We start from the raw sequence: 18,810 nt of genomic DNA on the forward strand, positions 1-18,810 counted from the left end.
TCCTATTCCCAGGAGCCTTCCTCCCGGACAGCGGGGCAGTTGCCTGAGCCCAGCGTGTTGCACGTTCCCAAACACGGAACACACCCTCCACTCTGTGGGACCGTGTACCTTTGTGCGCCGGGATGAGCAAGGGCCAGCGGGGCCTCTGACCTGGAGCCAAGGGGCCCAGGGACACAGCCCGGGCCTTAAGGGGGCCTGCCGCAACCCTCCAGGCATCTTGGGGGCCTTCGCTCGGTCATTTCGTGGCTGGGTCTGATTCCTATTTCACAATCCAGAAGCAGAAACTGAAAACCCCACAGCTCGTTCCACCCATCACAGTCACTTCCTCTTCCGTGAGGGACACCAGGCTTCCCCTCGCATCACAGAGTGGAGTCCCCGAGACCTCTCCGGGGCGACATTCAGACAGAGCAGGCTCCAGGCCACCACGATGCCCGCACCTGCCTCCCCACCCCGCCTGCCTCGGCCATCCCTGCTGCTGCCTCTGCTGCTGGGCCTCACAGGTGAGTGCCGCCCTCGGGGAGCACGGCGCAAGGATGCTCACCTGAGTGTGGCGGCCGACGCTCGGCTTCCCCGTTGGCAGTGGGGCGGATGGATCTCGGTTCCAGGCCCTCTTTCTTCACCGTGGCTTCCTCTTGAAGACATTTCTCTAAATGTTTTCTTTTACAACAAGGCCCTCCCAAACAAATGCCCCCAGAAGGCTTATTAGTCGGAGGGCTCCTTTCCTCTCCCACTCAGGTCCAGACAGGATTAACCCCACCAGGCATTTCTCAGTGACAGGGTCTTCCCAGCCCCGCTACACTTCCCACACTCCTGTCACCCTGTGAAGCCTCCATGATCCCCTATGACTTGACCTGCAGGACCTGGGGCCACCCTGAGGGAGGAGGTGGGGGTGCAGCATCTGACTCCTGCTGAAAACCCTAGAACCTGGGAGTCAGAGCCGCCCTAATTAAGATGGAGATGATGATAGGTAGGTAGATAGGTAGATAGATCACAAGTACTCCACATGCCATGCAGAGCGATTAGAAAACTGGTAAGTGGTACTTTGTAGACTATTAAGTCTCCCAAAATCTCAGCATTCTAAAATCATAGTCTTATTATTATTATTATTCTTGATTGGGAGTTAGTCCTGCCTGTCTGCTCCCTTCTCCCCAGAGCTGACCCCAAACCCCGCAGACAGGTGAATTCCCCCTTCTCCTCCCCAGTGGGTTGACATCTCAGTTGCGAGACTGTCCAGGAAAGCGGTTAAAAGCACAGATATTTTTTGAAACAGATCTGCCAGAGTTCAAATCCAAGTTCATCATTTATACCCTATTTGGCTTAGAACAAGTTATGAATTTCTCTGTGCCTCCATTTTCTTGTCTGGAAACAGAGATTAATAATAATAATGCCTTTCTCACAGAGCAGTGGTGGGAATTGAATGAGTCAGTTAATGTATTTAAGTGCTTAGAGTGATGTCTGGTCAAGTGTCTATGGAAACTCCCTGTCGAATCCTACTAGGGTTTAGTGAATGCAAATACGAACACCTAAAAAACGGTCCTGCTGAGTCTGGCCATTACAGCACTCACTGCATGTCCTTGACAACCAATGTCTTCCTTGAAAACTCACAGCACTGATGGGGAAAGGCTTGATCCATCCTGCTTGACAGAGGAAACCACCGAAAGCAGAGGAGGGAGGGACGGGCTTCCCCCAAACAGCAGCAGGCTTGTCTGAGCTGGAGTCGGGCCTTGAGCCCACATCAGCCTGACTCCAGGTCCACACATTCCAGGCCCTTCAGGCACAATCCTGAGTGTTTTTCAACGGCTTCCAGTTTCAGTCTCACAACAAAGCCGTTAAGAGAAGTCCCCTGGGCCAGGCAGGGGACACGTGGAGCTGACTTGTGTTTCCCTCCAGGTGTGGCAGGTGAGGCGGAGCTGCAGGTGATCCAGCCTGAGAAGTCAGTGTCTGTCGCAGCCGGACAGACAGCCACTCTGCGCTGCACCCTGATCTCCCTGCTCCCCCTTGGGCCGGTTGAGTGGTTCAGGGGAACAGGGCCAGCCCGGGAGTTAATCTTCAGTTTCAGAGGAGGCCACTACCCCCGAGTGACAAATGTTGCAGATACCACAAGGAGAAACAGCACGGACTTTTCCATCCGCATCAGTAATATCACCCCAGCAGACGCCGGAACCTACTACTGTGTGAAGTTCCAGAAAGGGACCCCTGACGTGGAGTTTAAGTCTGGACCAGGCACCAGGATGTTTGTACGTGGTAAGTCCAGATCCCTGAAAACCCAGCCTGGTTGTTCTAAAGACAGATTACAAGCTCCAGGCTCTCAGCCCAAGGCTCCTCCTTTTGTCAGCCCTTATGTTAAGTTGAGGATAGAAGATGGGGTAGTGAGAAATCACAGCACGGGAGCAGAGTGGAATAGAATCCCAGGGCCCCTAGCAAGAGAGTTAGAATCTTACATTTTCAAAGGCCACAAAATAGACCGGAAAGCAGAGTGGGTAAAATTATAGGCACCAGGGCCAAACGGCCTGGATTCAACTTCTAACTCTGCCATTTTCAAGCTGTGTGACTTTAGTGACTTTCTTAAATTCTCTGTGCCTCCATTTTCTCATCTGTAAGATAGGAATAATAATTGTACTCACCTCGTAGATTTGTTATGAGGAGTACAAACGTAAATGAGTTTATAAATGTAAAACACTTAGAAGAGCACCTGTAACCTAATTACTGTATTAGTGTATATTGTCACTATTCAGGATATTAAAACCAATTAGACCTAAAAACATAATCTTAAAGGCATGAAACCACAGATTCACAGAAACAAGGAATGAAAGAATTACTGAGGCAGAAAATTATAAAAATCACATTTGGGGATGTGGAATATGTAATCCTTATATTTCTCAAAATTTGCCCTTGATTCTTTAAGACCTGTATATTTTTGGATTTGGTCCTGGCTGATAAAATCATGGCTGAAGACAAAGCCCACAAGACTCTAAATTGCATCCATACAGGAAAGCGTGGGAAGCAGAGCAGTTAGTTCAGGCCTGTTCATACTGATGACTTAATGATCATGTTGTTTTCTCTGTAAAAAAATGAGTGTGGTAACTTACTCAAACAGAACAGAATAGAAACATACATCAACAGAATTTTTGAATTAAAATTTTAGTGCCTCCGGGCCACAGAAAAGCGAAGGGAACTGGTAGGTAGTCTTCTGAGACAAAGAGAAGGTCATATGATTTTCAAGAATTTAAAATAAAAAGCAAGTTGTATGAGAACCATTTAAACGAGATCAGCGTGAGATGTATACAGGCAGCATTAGATGCTAGAACACAAGGAGTGGTGCCTTCAAAATTCTTAAGGAAAATGATGTCCAACTTAAAATTCTAGACCCAGCTAATCTGTTGAATTTGTGACATCACCAAGAGCTACCTTTCAGTGTAACCTTTCTGTTTTAACCAAGATAAAAGTTAAGCAAAGAAAAGTAAGAATGGGAACCAGAAAAGGGGACTGGAGACTCCAAGATAAGAGCTGTGCAGGAGGCATAGGAATAACCACTAGGGGGCGCCTGGGTGGCTCAGTTGGTTAAGCGACTGCCTTCGGCTCAGGTCATGATCCTGGAGTCCCTGAATCAAGTCCCGCATCGGGCTCCCAGCTCGGCAGGGAGTCTGCTTCTCCCTCTGACCCTCTTCCCTCTCATGTGCTCTCTCTCTCTCTCTCATTCTCTCTCTCAAATAAATAAATTAAAAAAAAAAAAAATCTTAAAAAAAAAAAAAAAGGAATAACCACTAGGCCATTCCAGAACAGGAGGACTGAGGGCTTTAAGAGGGCATCTCAAAAAGATTGAATCACTAGGACATTAGTCTTCCAACTCATGCCTACCATTTCTAATATTATTTAAGATTATATTGAAATATTAGCCAATGCTTTCAGAAAGGAGAAAACAATAGAAAGCATACAAATTATAAAGGAAGTAGAAAAACTATCTCTCTTTGTAAATGATATGGTATCTGGAAAACTTAATGGACTCAAGGTTAAGCTATTACAAACTATAAGATACTTTAGTAATGTGGCAAGTTATAAAATCAATAAACAGAAATCAATGATACTTTAGTAATGTGGCAAGTTATAAAATCAATAAACAGAAATCAATGACCTTCATATAAGCAAACAAAAACCAGTTAGAAGATATAATGGAATAGATGACCACATACACAATAGCAAATTTAATACTTTGGGCACCTTCTATCAAAACAGTGATAGGGACTGGATTTACTTGCCCATGAAAAATCTGGGCAAACTACATGGAACAATGGTTGACAAGACATTGGACAACAGGCAACAAAGGACAGTAATCCCTGAGAGATGAGAGACAAATGACACAGAACCCAAGGTTGCCTCCAGCTTACTCTCTGAGAAAGCTTCCATGCCACCATGCAGTAGGAAAGTATTCCGATGGAGCATGGAAGCCTCCTCAAGTTGAGAAGGAGCTAGAAGTCTAAGGAGGGCAAAGTGGCTGGAGTTTTCAGAGGAGAGCACCAAAGATGAGAAAGCTACACAGAGAGAGAACTGCAAAGATCTTGAGTATTTGGCTGAGTACTGAAGAGTATGTTCATGAGGAAATACATGTACACGAGTATATGTACGTGGCTTCAAGAGAAAATATCCCTGGAGCTCACACAAGGCCAAGAACGGTGCCTGTTCCCACCAACCTGAGTAAAAAACCTCATAATTCATGGAGCATCTGGTACAGTATGCAGAAGCGTTCTGCCTCAGTAAGAGGTAAAAAAGGGAGAAAAAATTAGCCCTAGCCCAAATGATGCTATGGTCCTGCATCGCAAAGCTTAAATACAACACATGAAAACATCAAACTGTTTCCAGGTAATTTAACCAGGTCCCAAAACAAGTTCAAGCATATTTATAAGATCACAAAATATCCAATACTAAACAAAGTAAAATTCACAACTTCTGGCCTGCAATAAAAAACTACCAAGCTGACAGATAGTAACTACAGTTATCGTGGTGAGCACAGAATAATATATAGAACTGTGGGATCACTGTGTTATACACCTGAAACTAATATAACACTGTATCTCAACTGTATCTCAATAAAATTTTTAAAATTACCAAGCATGAAAGAAGCAGGAAAACACCATTTATAATGTGAATCAACCATTTGAAACCTAACCAGAAATGACAGATGACAGGATTAGTACACAAGGATAGTAAAGTTAGTATAACTCCACTATGTGGTCAAATAAGAGGAAAGACTGAATGTGTGAAGTAGAAGCATGAAAAATATTTTCAAAGATCCATGTTGAACTTTTAGAGATGAAAACTGCAATGTCTAGGATGAAAAATGTAGACTGGATGGGATTCATGGCAGGTAAGACACTGAAAAAAATTAAAGAACTTAATATACAGCAACAGAAACTATCCAAAATTATACACAAAAATGTAAAAGACTGAGAAAAGATAAACAGAGCATCAATCAGCTATGGGAAAACCTCAAGTGGCCTACTAAATATGTGTTAGAGACTCTAAAGGAAGTAGGGGACAGAAAGAGTATTTGAAGAAATAATGGTTGCATTTTTCCAAATATGATGAAAACTATGAACCTATGGATCCAGAAATCTCAGTGAACCCCAAGCGCAAGAAACATGAAGAAAACTACACCAAAGTGCATCATATTCCAATCGCATAAAATCAGTAATAAAGAAAAGATCTTAAAAACAACCAGAAGAAAAGGGAAATATTAGATATAAAGGAAGATAAATTTGACAGCAGATTTCCCATTGAAAAATTATGTAAGCCAAAAGATAGTGGAGAAACATCTTCAAAGCATTTTTAAATGAGATAATATAACAATCCTAAATGTTTATTCACCCAATAAGAGAGCTGTAAAATACATGACACAAAAACTCATAAAATAGTTAAGGATGGAGAGACAAGTCCACAGCTATAGTTTCAGATTTCAACACTCCTCTTTCAATAACTGGTAAGACAAGTAGGCAGAACATCACTAAGTATGTAGAAGACTGAACGGCATTATAAAACAATCTGAGTTAACTGACATTTATAGAACACTCCATCCCAAAACAGCAGGATACACATTCTTTTCAAATGCAAAGGGAACACTTACCAAGATGCATCATAACCTGGGCTATAAATTGTCTCAGTAAATTTAAAATTAGTCAAGTCATACAAAATGTGTTCTTACTGGAATTATATTGATAATAACAAAATGATGTCTGGAAAAGCCCAAATATTTGGAAACAAAAGGATACACTTCTGAATAACATGTTATCAAAGAAGAAGTAAAAGGAAAATGAGAGAGTATTCTAAACTGAATGAACATGAAAGCACAACATACAGAATTTGTGGATGCAGCCAAAACAGTGCTTAGGGGGAAATTTATAGCACTAAAATGCTTATATTAGGACAGAAGAGAAGTTTCAATCAGTGATCTTAAAAATTAGAACAAGAAGAACGAGGGAAACCCAAAGCAACCAGAAGAAAGGAAAAAGTAAAGAACAGAGCAGAAATCAAAAATAGAAAATGGAAAACTAGGAGAAAACCAATAAAACCGAAAGCTGGTTCTTTGGAAAATCAGTAAAATTTATAAACTCTTAGCCACACAGTCAGTCAAGAAAAAAGAGAGAGTACACAAATTACCAATATCAAGACTGAGAGATGGGGCGCTAGGCTGGCTCAGTTGGAAGAGCATGTGACTGTTGATCTCAGGATCATGACGTTAAGCCCCACCTTGGGTGTGTAGAGATTACTAAAAAAATAAATAAATAAATAAACTTAAAAAAAAAAAGAATGAGAGAGGTAACATCCCTATGGTTTCCACAGATACTAAAAAGATTATAAGGAAACTTTATGAAAAATGTTATACCTATAAACTCAACAACTTAGATGAAATGCACAAATTCTTCAGAAGACACGGGCTACTAAAGGTCACTCCAGAAGAAGTCAATAGCCTGATTATTTCTATATTTATTAAAGAAATTGAATTTGTAGTTTCAAAAGCCTCCCACAAACAACAGTCCAGGCCCAGATGACTTCACTGAGAAACTCTACCAAACACTGAAGAAAGAAATGCTAACAATTCTACACCAATTCTTCCAGAAAATTGGAGAGAGAGTGATGCTTCCCAATCAATCCTTAAAACCAGCATTACTGTGATACTAAAACCAAATAAAGAAAACTTGAGGCCATACCCTCATGAACATAGAATTATTATAAAGCTACAAAAATCATTCACTGTAGTATTGGCATCAAGATAGACAAGTAGATGGGGTGCCTAGCTAGCTCAGTCAGAAGAGCATGCAGCTCTTGATCTTGGGGTCATGAGTTTGAGCCCCACATTGGGTGTAGAGATTACTAAAAATAAATAAACAAAAGATAGACAAATAGATCAATGAAAAAGAATACATTCCAGAAACAATACCATACATACGGTCAATTGATTTCTTTAAAAAAAAAAGTGAAGGCAATTTCATGAGGAAAGAAGCCTGCAACAATAGTGGTGGATCGATTGGAAAATTAGTAAGCAAACCAGTGGAACAGAATAAAAAATCCAGAACAGTTCCTTCCACCACAAGCCGAAATTAATTCCACATGGATCAGATATTTAACTAATGAAACTGTGCAAGTATGAGAAGCAATCATGTCTGGATTCTTTTGTAATCTGGAAATGGGGAAAACCTTCCCAACTATAATTCAAAATGCAGAAACAAAAAGAGAAAAAAATGACAATGATCATCTGTACAAAAAGAAACCTGTGTATGGAAGTGTGTGCGCACACACTATTTTGCAACTTATAATACAAAGAATCACCCCTAATGTATATAGAGAACTTCTAAAATTTTACAACAAGCAACTTTATAGAATTATGGGCAATAAATATGAGAAGACAATTTATAGAAAGTGAAATAGAAATATCTCCTAAATATATAAGAGTTTGTTCAATCACCCTCACATGAAAGGATATGCCATTTAAAACTACATTGGGACACAACTTCTCACCTATCTGCTTGGCCAAAAATCCAAAAGTTTGACAACACACCCTGTTGGAGGAGCTATGGGAAAACTGATACTTCCATATTTTGTATGTAGAAATTCAAAATCACGTAAGTCATAAGGAAGTGGATTTGGCAATATTTAGCAAAATTACATGTTACGTATACATATATACATTACCCTGTGACTTAACAATCTTACTTCTAGAAACTTATCCCAAAGATATACTAACATAAGTGCAAGATGATTTATGGTTAGGCTCTTGATTACAACACTATGTGTCAGAATAAAAGACAAGCTGCTAAATAAATTATGGTAGAGTCACAAAATGGAGTACTATAACTTTAAAAAGGCAGGAGAAGAAGTCAGCACTTTGCTTCAGCATGACCCACAGGATATCGTTAAACAAGAAGCAGAGCACACCATCTTTTATGTTAAGAAGGGTGGGAAACACAAGCATATCCATATTTGGTTATATTCTTTTAAAAGAGGAATAAAAGTGAAGAGGATCATAGGGGAAGGGAGGGAAAACTGAATGGGAAGAAATCAGAGAGGGAGACAAACCATAAGAGACTCTTGACTCTGGGAAACAAACTGAGGGTTACGGAAAGGAAGGTGGGTGGGGGGATGGTGTAACTGGGTGATGGGCATTAAGGAAGGCCCGTGACGTGATGAGCACTGGGTGTTACATGCAACTAATGAATCACTGAACACTACATCAAAAACTAATGATGTACTATATGTCAGCTAATTGAATTTAAATAAATAAAAAATAGGAAAAAAATTTACCTATCAGGGAAGAAGGCAACAGGGTAGAAGGGACAGGGATGAAAGTTAGACTTCTCTGACTGTCCTTTGCCTGAGGTTTTGATTCTACAAACATATGCACATTTTAAATAATTAATAAATTAAAAATTAAAAAATTCATTAATATCTAGACTATGAAATCTAAAATTTAACTAATTAATCTAACCATATATTGATGGCTTACCCAGATAAAGAGAAATTATTTCAAGAGACTTTGAAACATAGGGTTTTAGCTTAGATTCACCAAGCAGATCTGAGACAAATATTTGAGTGCCAGGAACCCCAGTAGGGAAGGGGTGAAGTCAGACAGTTAGTGAAGGGTGTGTCATCAAGCCCACCACCACTGTGGGCAAATGGATCTTAATCAGATGAGAAACTATGGGAAATGATACAGAACATGTATCAGATGTACCCCTCTTGAAAGGAAAGAAGTTTGGGCTAATTACATACCAACTCACTCTCAGTCATTGACTGAGAGCTGTTCTCAGAAGGTGTTAGATGCCACGTATTTTCAGTGTTCCATGTGCACAGACAACCTTCCATAAAAGCAACCTTCTGAAAAAGCTTTCAGGAGAAAACATGCATATACAGGCATTTGGAAGTAGTCCTGAGTGCACTGGAGTGGTCAAGCTCAAGGAATCTGGGTGTGCCTTGGAGAGTGTACGTTATACATAATAATTTGTATCTATATCCCCAATGAAACGTATCCTAAGAACAACGAGAAGCATGAAGAAATCCAAAACTCTATTCAATAATTTGGTAATAATATTTGGTGTTGGTGTTTATAAGTATTATATATGTGTTGTAGGTTAAAGCAAAAAAATGTGTTGATGTCCTTAGGAACTGGAATTTTCAGGATGAGAGAAAGATACAGAGCAGAAACAAAGACGTTAAGTTTAACAACTGCATTCTTTTTTCTTTTTTTTTAAGATTTTATTTATTTATTTGAGAGAGAGCAAGAGAGCACACGTGTGCACTCAAGCAGAGGGGAGGGGTAGAGGGAGAAATAGACTTCCGGCCAAGCAAGGAGCCTGATGCAGGACTCGATCCCAGGACGCTGGGATCATGACCTGAGCTGAAGGCAGGCACTTAACCAAATGAGCCACCCAAGTGCCCTAAAAACTGCATTCTTAAAATTGGATTATAACTATCAGTATTAACCTGTTTAATTGTCTCCCTCCTTAAAAAATACTTACTTCATAGCCCTGTCCTGTCCCCCAAAAAGGACCTGGAAGCAGTGACGACCTAGTAGTAATGAGCACCACTAAAACACAGATTATGGTCTCTTAATAGCACTTCCACAAAAAACAACCAGGGCTGCATAGGGCAATGACAGATTCCGGATCTCGGACAGGAAATGTGCAAAATGAGCATGGAATATTTTGTTGTGTGAAAAGCAAGGAAGCTATCGATGTTTACTGAAATTATATAAAAAAACTCAGGAACTAATTTCAAGGAGACTTCCACTGGCTAAAGAGGAGATGATTTGAGCATTAAAAAGTATAAAAATAAAAATGGATTGACATCTATCAATCCATGTTAAAAACCGTAATTTTATAATGATACAAAAATAAAAGAAACTTCATTGGTCACCTCTGGGGGCTACTAAGGCACCAACTCATTGTTCTAAAATCTAAAGGAGAGTAAGCAAAGACATTTTTACCCTGCCTTTCCTTTATGAACTGTATGTCAAAATAACCAAAAATAGTTGGAAGGAAAAAATAATTTCAACTGATACAGACAGAAGGAATAGTAACATTAGTAGTCACCAGTGTATAACCCCTGGTGGAATGATGGGTCTAGACATTATTATCTACATTTGTTAAAGATTTGGGCTAAAGGCTGGTAGAGAACTTCACAGCAGATAGATCAAGCTGACAACACCTAAAGCCAGTAGTCAATCGTAACACCATAAAAAGAAATAGCTAGATATTACATGCCTCCTAATGTAATGCATTAGGAAGTTGTTGGCAACACCTATGAAGTATTCTTGGTGTTGATTATGAACACCATATGAAACACCATATGAAAATTATGAACCTGGTTCTAACCAACTAGATCCTTTAGATCCAGCTGCAGGCAATATAGGGGAAAGAGTATCATTTCAAATGATACAACAGGAATATATGCAAGAATATGGAAAATTCTGCAGGTTTTTCCGGCAGACTTGGGTTTTTTCAACAAATAAATATTAAGAAAAATAAGAGGAAAGGGAAACTCTTTTAGAAAAGGAGATGTAAAAGAAATAGCAAGGGGTGCCTGGCTAGCTCAGTCAGTAGAGCATTCAACTCTTGATCTCAAGGTCCTGAGTTCAAGCCCCACATTGGGCATGGAGCCTACTTAAAAAAAAAAAAAAAAAGACATAGCAACAAAATGTAACATATGGATCTTGTTTACATCCTTATTCAAACAAACCAATTATAAGATGATATTTGTGAGACAAGCAGGAAAATTTGAATACTGACAAGTATTAGATAATATTAAAAGAATTATTATTAAATTTTAAGTATGATAACAGTGGATCGTGGATCACCACATCAAAAACCAATGATGTATTGTATGGTGACTAACGTAACATAATAAAATTAAAAAAGAAAAAAAATTTTAAGTATGATAATGAGATTTTGATTATGTTTAAAAATAATTTTTTTAAGAGAAGAAAGAGAGAGAGCACAAGCGGGGGACAGTGGGCAGAGGGAGAGGGAGAGAGAGAATCTTAAGCAGGCTCAGCCCAGCACGGAGCCCAACGTGGGGCTCGATCTCACAACCCTGAGATCATGACCTGAGTCGAAATCAAGAGTTGGATGTTTAAGCAGCTGAGTCACCCAGGCACCCCTTGATTATGTTTAAAAAATAATTCTTAATTCTTAAGTATACATGCTGAGGTAGTTGTGAATGAAATGACAGTGTCTAGTTTTGCTTTAAAATAACACAGTGGATGGGGCGCCTGGGTGGCTCAGTTGTTAAGTATCTGACTTCAACTCAGGTCATGATCCCGAGGTCCTGGGATAGAGCCCTGCATCAGGCTCCCTGCTCCGCGGGGAGCCTGCTTCTCCCTTTCCCACTCCCCCTGCTTGTGTTCCCTCTCTCACTGTGTCTCTCTCTGTCAAATAAATAAATAAAATCTTAAAAAAAATAAAATAAAATAATGCAGTGGATGGTAGAAGTATAAATGAAACATTGGTTGATAATTGTTAAAGTCCCAGGATGAGTACTCTGTATTTTTCTTTTGAGAGAGAGAGCAAGCATGTGTGAGCAGCGGGGGAGGGTAGGGGTGGGGAGAAGAGAATTTTAAGCAGGTTTCACGCCCAGCATGGAGCCGGACTTAGGGCTTGATCGCATGACCCTGAGATCATGACCTGAGCCAAAATCAAGAGTTGGACACTTAACTGACTGAGCCACCCAGGCACCCATGTACTTTGTATTTTTAAGGTGTGTTATAAACGTTTTTTTTTTTTTAACCCAAACCTGTATACTCCCTGAAAAGTCTTTGTGCACTCCTGGGCTTTCATGTACCCTAAACTGAAGTTCACTACAGTACTTGGCAGTATCAAACGATCTGGGAGGAGTTATACCTATCTGGCAGAAAGTTTAGGGATGAATTTGTTATAGGCTCATAAAAACTAAGCAAATAAAAAGAATAAGACAACTAGGGGCACCTAGCTGGCTCAGTCGAAAGAGCATGCGACTCTTGATCTCAGGGTCATGACTTCAAGCCCCACATTGGGTGTAGAGATTACTTAAATAAATAAAAACTTTAAAAAGAGAGAGAGACAATTAAAAATTGGGGGGGGGGGAAGCTGTACAAGAAAGGAAATATAATCATGATACATTACGTGGCCCAGTTGTGAACAATGCTCCTTTGGTCATAATAATATAAATGCTGAATACTGATAAAATAAAAGATTTTGATGTGTCTATGATAAGAGGGTGTAAGGAAAGGAAGTGTGAATGGCGGGTGGAGGGAGATGTGAGAGCTAAACCATCATCTTCCATAGTAGTAGATATATTCATAATATATAAAACTGAAAAAAAGAGAAATAATTGTATAAGCATCTTATTTAGAAACACAGAGAGAGGGCACCTGGGTAGCTCAGTTGGTTAAGCGTCCAACTCTTGATTTCAGCTCAGGTCATGATCTCAGGGTCGTGGGGTCAAACCCCGTGTCAGGCTCCGTGCTGTGTGTGGAGCCTGCTTGAGATTCTCTCTCTCCTTCTCCCTCTGCCCCTCCCTGCTCAACACAGTGAGAAATGTCCAAAGAATCAGCTATAATAGTTAAAAGTGGTTGGCCTGTAATTTTTTTTCTAGGAGAGGAAGCAAGAGGATCTGATGTTTTTAGTTCTCTACCTTATATGACGTTTTGGACAACGTACTTCAGGAAGGAGGGGAGAGAGGGAGGGAAATGACAAGATCTGATCTGTATTTTAACATGATCACCAAGGTCTGTCAAGTGCACGTGGCAAGGATCAAGGAGCGGTCAGTGAGGCCAGTTGGCAAAGCTATTACAGTAAGAAGTGTCATAATAAAAATTACACAGAGGAGAAAACTGGAGAGATTGAGGTGAGTCTAGCTGGGCGAACCGTAAGGGCGGGTATCGCACTAAAAGGTAACTTGCCATCTTTATGTTTCTCTCTTCTCTCTCAACTTTGCCTTGACGGAAGCTAAGCCCTCTCTTCCAGAGGTTTCTGGCCCCTCCAACAGGGACAGCCCAGGCCAGAGAGTGAATCTCACCTGCACATCAACTGGCTTCTTTCCCAAAAATATACAGCTGAAATGGCTTGAAAATGATGTGGAGCTTCCGGCATTTCAGACCCTGGTCTTCCTGCCTAGAGATGCTGGATCCTACACCATCGTCAGCACGGTGCTGGTGACCCTTGACTTATCCTCACTCCACTCCCAGCTCACCTGCCAAGTGGCTCACAGTACATTGCAGAGCCCCCTCAGTAGGCACGTGAACATCTCCAAATTCCTCCAAGGTAAGGGCCCCCACTCCCCACCCAAATGGCCAACCCTTGGTGACCACCACCGGTTCCCTGTTTGGAGCACTTCACCTGCATCCTCCCATTTATTCTTCACCAAACCCCACGTAAGATGGGTACGAGGTTCCCTATCTTATCCGACCATCCTCTTCTTACGAGATGCCATGGTTGGGTCCTTCTCTTTCAGAGCTCCCTTCGCTCTCTTGTATTTGGGAAGTGGAAGCTCATTCATTCATTCAACAAGTTTATTGAGCATCTGCGATGTGGCAGTATTATTCTACGTGCTGCAGAGTCCGTGGTAAACAGACCAGACCTAGTTCTACTCCATTAAGCTCACAATCACATGAGCCCCATCAACAAGATGCAAAAACTATACAGTTCTAACTTTTTTTTTAAGATTTATTTATTTGAGAGAGAGAGTGCTGGGAGGAGGAGCAGAGGGAGAGGGAGAGAGAGATCCCAAGCAGACTCCCCGCTGAGCATGGAGCCCAGTGCGGGGCTCAATCTCACAACCCTGAGGTCATGACGTGAGCCAAAACCAAGAGTCGGACGCTTAACCGACTGAGCCACCCAGCCGCCCCACACGCTTCTAACTTATAACATGTGCTATGAGAGAAAAGAACTGAGTATTAAAATAGATGAAAACAGGAGAAATGTAGTATACTGAGGAAATGCCTTTTTGGAGAAGTGATGTTTGAATCACGGCATGAAAGATGAAAGGGGGTCAGCCAAGGAAAAAGTGGAGTGTTCCAGGCAGAAGAAACAGCGGGTGCAAAGGCCCTGTGACGGGTGGGGAGCGAGACATGTTTGAACAGTAGAGAGGAGGAAGAGGTCCATGTGGTCAGGGCTTAGTGAGAAGAAGGGTGCACGGGGAAGGAAGAAGCTGGAGAGAGAGGAGCAGGAACAAGACCACACAGGGCTTCAAGCCACAGCAAGGAAGTTTCTCCCTCTTGCACTGTCCACGTGAACTCTTAACACCATTGTGCAAGCCACCACGCTTTGCTGCCAGTCGTTGTATTTGAAACACACTTCTTAAACCCACCCCCGCATCAGGGGAGGGGACAATGCAGGAGGCAGTGCAAGACTACACCCCCGCCCCCCTTGCTCTGACTTCATAAGGATTGAGGCCATTACTGCAGTGTTCAATATGGAAGGAAAGTAAAGGAAGGAAATCACCCTTTCTGCTCTGGAAGTCCACAGCCTGGCCTGGGCAAGGGTGTCCCCAAGGGGTCTGCACTCTCCTCAGCCACCACCTCCCAGCAACCTCAGAGGGCAGAGACCCACTCACTTCCTGCAAATGGGCACATCCTTTCCAGGGCTCCAGAGTCCCAATGCTCCTTCTCCGTCTGCTCCAGCCAGAGCAAAGCAAAGAGAAAACCCATTAACAGCATCACAATCTCCACAACAAGCCCCCTCACCACTGGAGATAATTTGTGGTACCAAGGTAAAGAGTTTAGCTCGTCATTTTGGAAATGCCTCCCTCCCTAAATAGTAGTCTGCCCTTGCTTAGCCAAAAGATACCACAAGAGGGTTCCAGCTTGGAAATGGAATTCTAGCCTCCACCTAGAGCATCCCAAAGAAGCTATGTGTCCCTGCTTCATGCAGATGAGGAAATCAAGGCTCAGAGAAATGAAATGACTTGTCCAAGGTCACATGGCTCTTAAGTTTGTGAGCTGGAATTTGAACCCAGTAATACACCTCTTGGATGATCACGTCAGACCTCCCTCCTGTAAGAAGTCCCCATGCAGAGATACCAGAGCAAGGCAGAGTCCCCCTTCCCCAGGGAAGGTGCTTCGGTCATGGTCAGCTAAGAGATGGGCATTGTGCTGCTCTCTGCACTCTCTCCAAACCCCTGGTTCCTCCTCCTTCCCCATACCAATGAAGAGACACGCCATCAACCCAATCATCCAAGCCAGAGACCTGTTTTACCCAACCCATCACCAAGTTCTACCAAATTCACTTCTCACATCTCTCTGACCCCATCCATTTCTTTCTACTGTCACTGACCAGGTTCATCCCCAAGTTCAAGGCAACCTGGACACCACAGCCCCATTCTCTCATATCCACCATTACCCTCAACAGTGCAGCCCCCAAATCCCCAGCAGTCAAAGACATTTTATAAAGGAAGCCAAGTCTTGTCCCTCCTTTCCTTAAAACCGTTCGGTGGCTCACCACACCTCTTACAAAAATAAAACAAAATAAAATCCTTATCAGGGCGTTCAACAGCAATCCTCAAACATTTTTATTCATATACCCCTGAGGGTAATTGTGAAGAACTATGTAGTTCCTCGTATATTTTAAAGTTAACATCCAGAATTGTTCATCACAGACTTAAATAGTTGCACGGGCCAGAACCCCTGGGATATTACAAATGTTACATCTCTCTGAAATGTTCAACGGAAAAATAAAGCCATACTGATTTGATTTCCATCATCATCCATTACAACAGACATAAACAAGCTCTTTAATAATCAGAAATTTTATAACATTCCTTTTTCCTCCTAAATTTGTATTTCCATTCTAATTCCTGGGGAGAACTTTATCCTACTGTAAATATATTTTATATTTGAAAGTCCTTATTGACAACATCATCACACATATCATAGAGAACTCTGAGAAAACAGAGGACTACCATAAATACATACATATTGAATTTTATATATAACAAATTACATATAACTTATTATATATAATATTCATTATATATATAAATTGAATTTTTAAAACTTTTTCTTATGACCATAGGCTCTAAGTGTTAAAAAATTCTTTTGGATTGAATTACACAATTGATCAAAACAATCTAAATATCCAACAAATTCTGATAAAGTTATTAAAATAACCATTAAAATGTTATCAGAAAAGCAGTTCAGTGAGCTAGATGGGGGAGATTATGATGCTTTGATTAAAGTAGGCTTTCCGGCCAGCAGGATTTTTGAACTGTCCTTTTATTTTATGTCCCAGAGTCTTTACACCAAGGGCACTGCACCACAGCTGGATTCGGGACGTGTGGGAGGAAGGCCTTCCCTCTGTAATGTTGGGAGAAGGCCTGAGGAACAGGAGACAGGAGTAGGCATTCTCAGGCAGATCAATTTCAGGAAAGAATCATATGATTCGGAAATTAATTGTATTAAACAACCAATGTATGGACTCCTTAGGATGTCGTTATGTGCTCTCAGGGGTAAGTATAGCACCAGTAAATGCAGACAGTCTTTATGGTCACTGGTCATCTTGCCCTTGCTCCCCCTCACTCACTCTGATCATCTTTCTGTCCTTGGACACACTAGGCTTCACCTCAGGGCCTCTGCCCACGCCCTACCCTCTGCCTGAGATGCACTTTCCCACACCTACCCTCGCCCAGAGCCTTCCTTCCTCTGACCCTCCACCAGCCCCTTTGGCCTAATGTTCCAGTTACCAAGACTGCATAACAAATTTTCCCCAAACATATTCCAGTGCTCTAAACTCACTCCAGATCTCCCAAATTATGATGCTCACATATTCTGTAGGGCAGGAATTTGGAGAGGGCCTGGCAGGGATGGCCTGTCTCTGCCCCATGATGTCTGGGACCTCACCTGAATGACACCACAGCTGCGATTATCACAAAGCTGCCTCACTAACACGTCTGGCCATTGGTGCTGGCCATGGGCTACGGGCTTCACTTCTTCTTGGCATCGGCCTCTCCTGATCATCTTTCCATGCGGGCTAGTTAGAGCATCCTTGGAGCTTGATGGCTGTGTTCCAAAAGTGAAGGTCACAAGAGTCCCAAGGGAAAGTCACATCAACTTTGATGACCAACCCTTGGAAGTTACAGTGTCACCTCCGCTATACTCTCTTCATCAGGCAGTCACAAAGTCCCACCCAGCTTCCAGGGCAGAAGTAGACTCCCCTTCCGGTGAGGAATGGCAAGGTTCCGGAAGACAGCTGGGAATTTGCTGTGGCCATTTTTGGAAAATACAATTTGCCACACGTAGTTAACTCCTATTCATTTTTCATACCTCTGCTGAAAGGTCACTTCTTCCAGAAACTCTTCCCTAACCTGCCCCACCTCCAGACCAGGTCAGGTGCCCCCGTATAGGTTCTCAGAACCCCTCTGAGGCTCACGTGACTGCTTTTCTTCTTCCCTGTTCTCCCCACCGGAGCAGGAGCTCTGTGTGTGTCTGTCTTGCTTACTGCTGTATCTCAGGAACCAAGGGCAGTGCCTAGAAAGGTAAGGATGCTCCTTGAGCTTCTTTTGCTTGGGAAGGAAGGAACAAAGGAAGGGCTCTTGTTTCAGTTATACCCACAGTGACTATTTCGGCCCACCGGGTCCCAAGCCTCCAGGTGGCCATCCTCACCTGCCACGTGCAAAGGTTCTACCCTGAAGTCATACAAATCACCTGGCTGGAGGTGAACAGATGCTTTAAGGCCTGTGAGGCTCCCACCCCCACCAAGAACCCGGACGGCGTATTCAACCAAGACAGTCATATCCTGGTTCACATCTCAGAGGACAAAGAGCTGTTCACCTGCGAAGTGCGGCAAGAGGCCCAGCCACCGATCCAGGCCCGCGTGCGGCTGAGTGAGTCCAGAGACCAGCCAGCGCGTTTGGGTGAGTAGGGATGGAATAACCCAGCAGTTAAAGGTTCAGACCTGGACACAGACAGGCCAGGTTCACATGCTGGCTCTGCCATGTTTGTCATGTGTGACCTTGAAGAAGTCACTTCACCTTTCAGTACCTCAGTTCCTTCATCTATAAAATGGGACAGCAATTAGAGCAACCTCCGCAGAGTGTGCTGCCTTAGGGACCAAAGAGCTGTAAGCACCGCTTTCGTCACACAGCGGGATCCTGACCACGCAGCCACGGCACTGGCTCTTCCAGTGAATAGGTTCATACGAATTATCGTCCCCCATTTCCACCCACCCTCTCAAAAGCCATTCAGGTTCAACAATTACTGAGTGCCTATTAGGTATTCTGTTTGGTGTTCTCTGATACAGGAACATTCTAAGGTATACGTTATCATCCCCATTTTAAAGACTAGGAAACTGA

At 42.4% G+C, this 18,810-nt stretch overlaps 1 protein-coding gene across 1 annotated transcript; it reads left to right on the forward strand.

Annotated features, from left to right (window-relative positions):
* The first annotated feature begins 380 nt into the window (after positions 1-380).
* On the forward strand, positions 381-18,380 carry LOC116641928 (signal-regulatory protein beta-1-like). Its single transcript, XM_032419937.1, has 4 exons — positions 381-500; positions 1,891-2,244; positions 13,473-13,787; positions 18,061-18,380. The coding sequence occupies exons 1-4, from the start codon at positions 428-430 to the stop codon at positions 18,378-18,380; spliced, it is 1,062 nt and encodes a 353-aa protein (XP_032275828.1). The 5' UTR covers positions 381-427.
* The last annotated feature ends 430 nt before the right edge of the window (positions 18,381-18,810 follow it).

The sequence above is a fragment of the Phoca vitulina genome, unplaced genomic scaffold, assembly GCF_004348235.1.
Source record: "Phoca vitulina isolate PV1807 unplaced genomic scaffold, GSC_HSeal_1.0 scaffold22, whole genome shotgun sequence".
Lineage (NCBI taxonomy): Eukaryota > Metazoa > Chordata > Mammalia > Carnivora > Phocidae > Phoca > Phoca vitulina.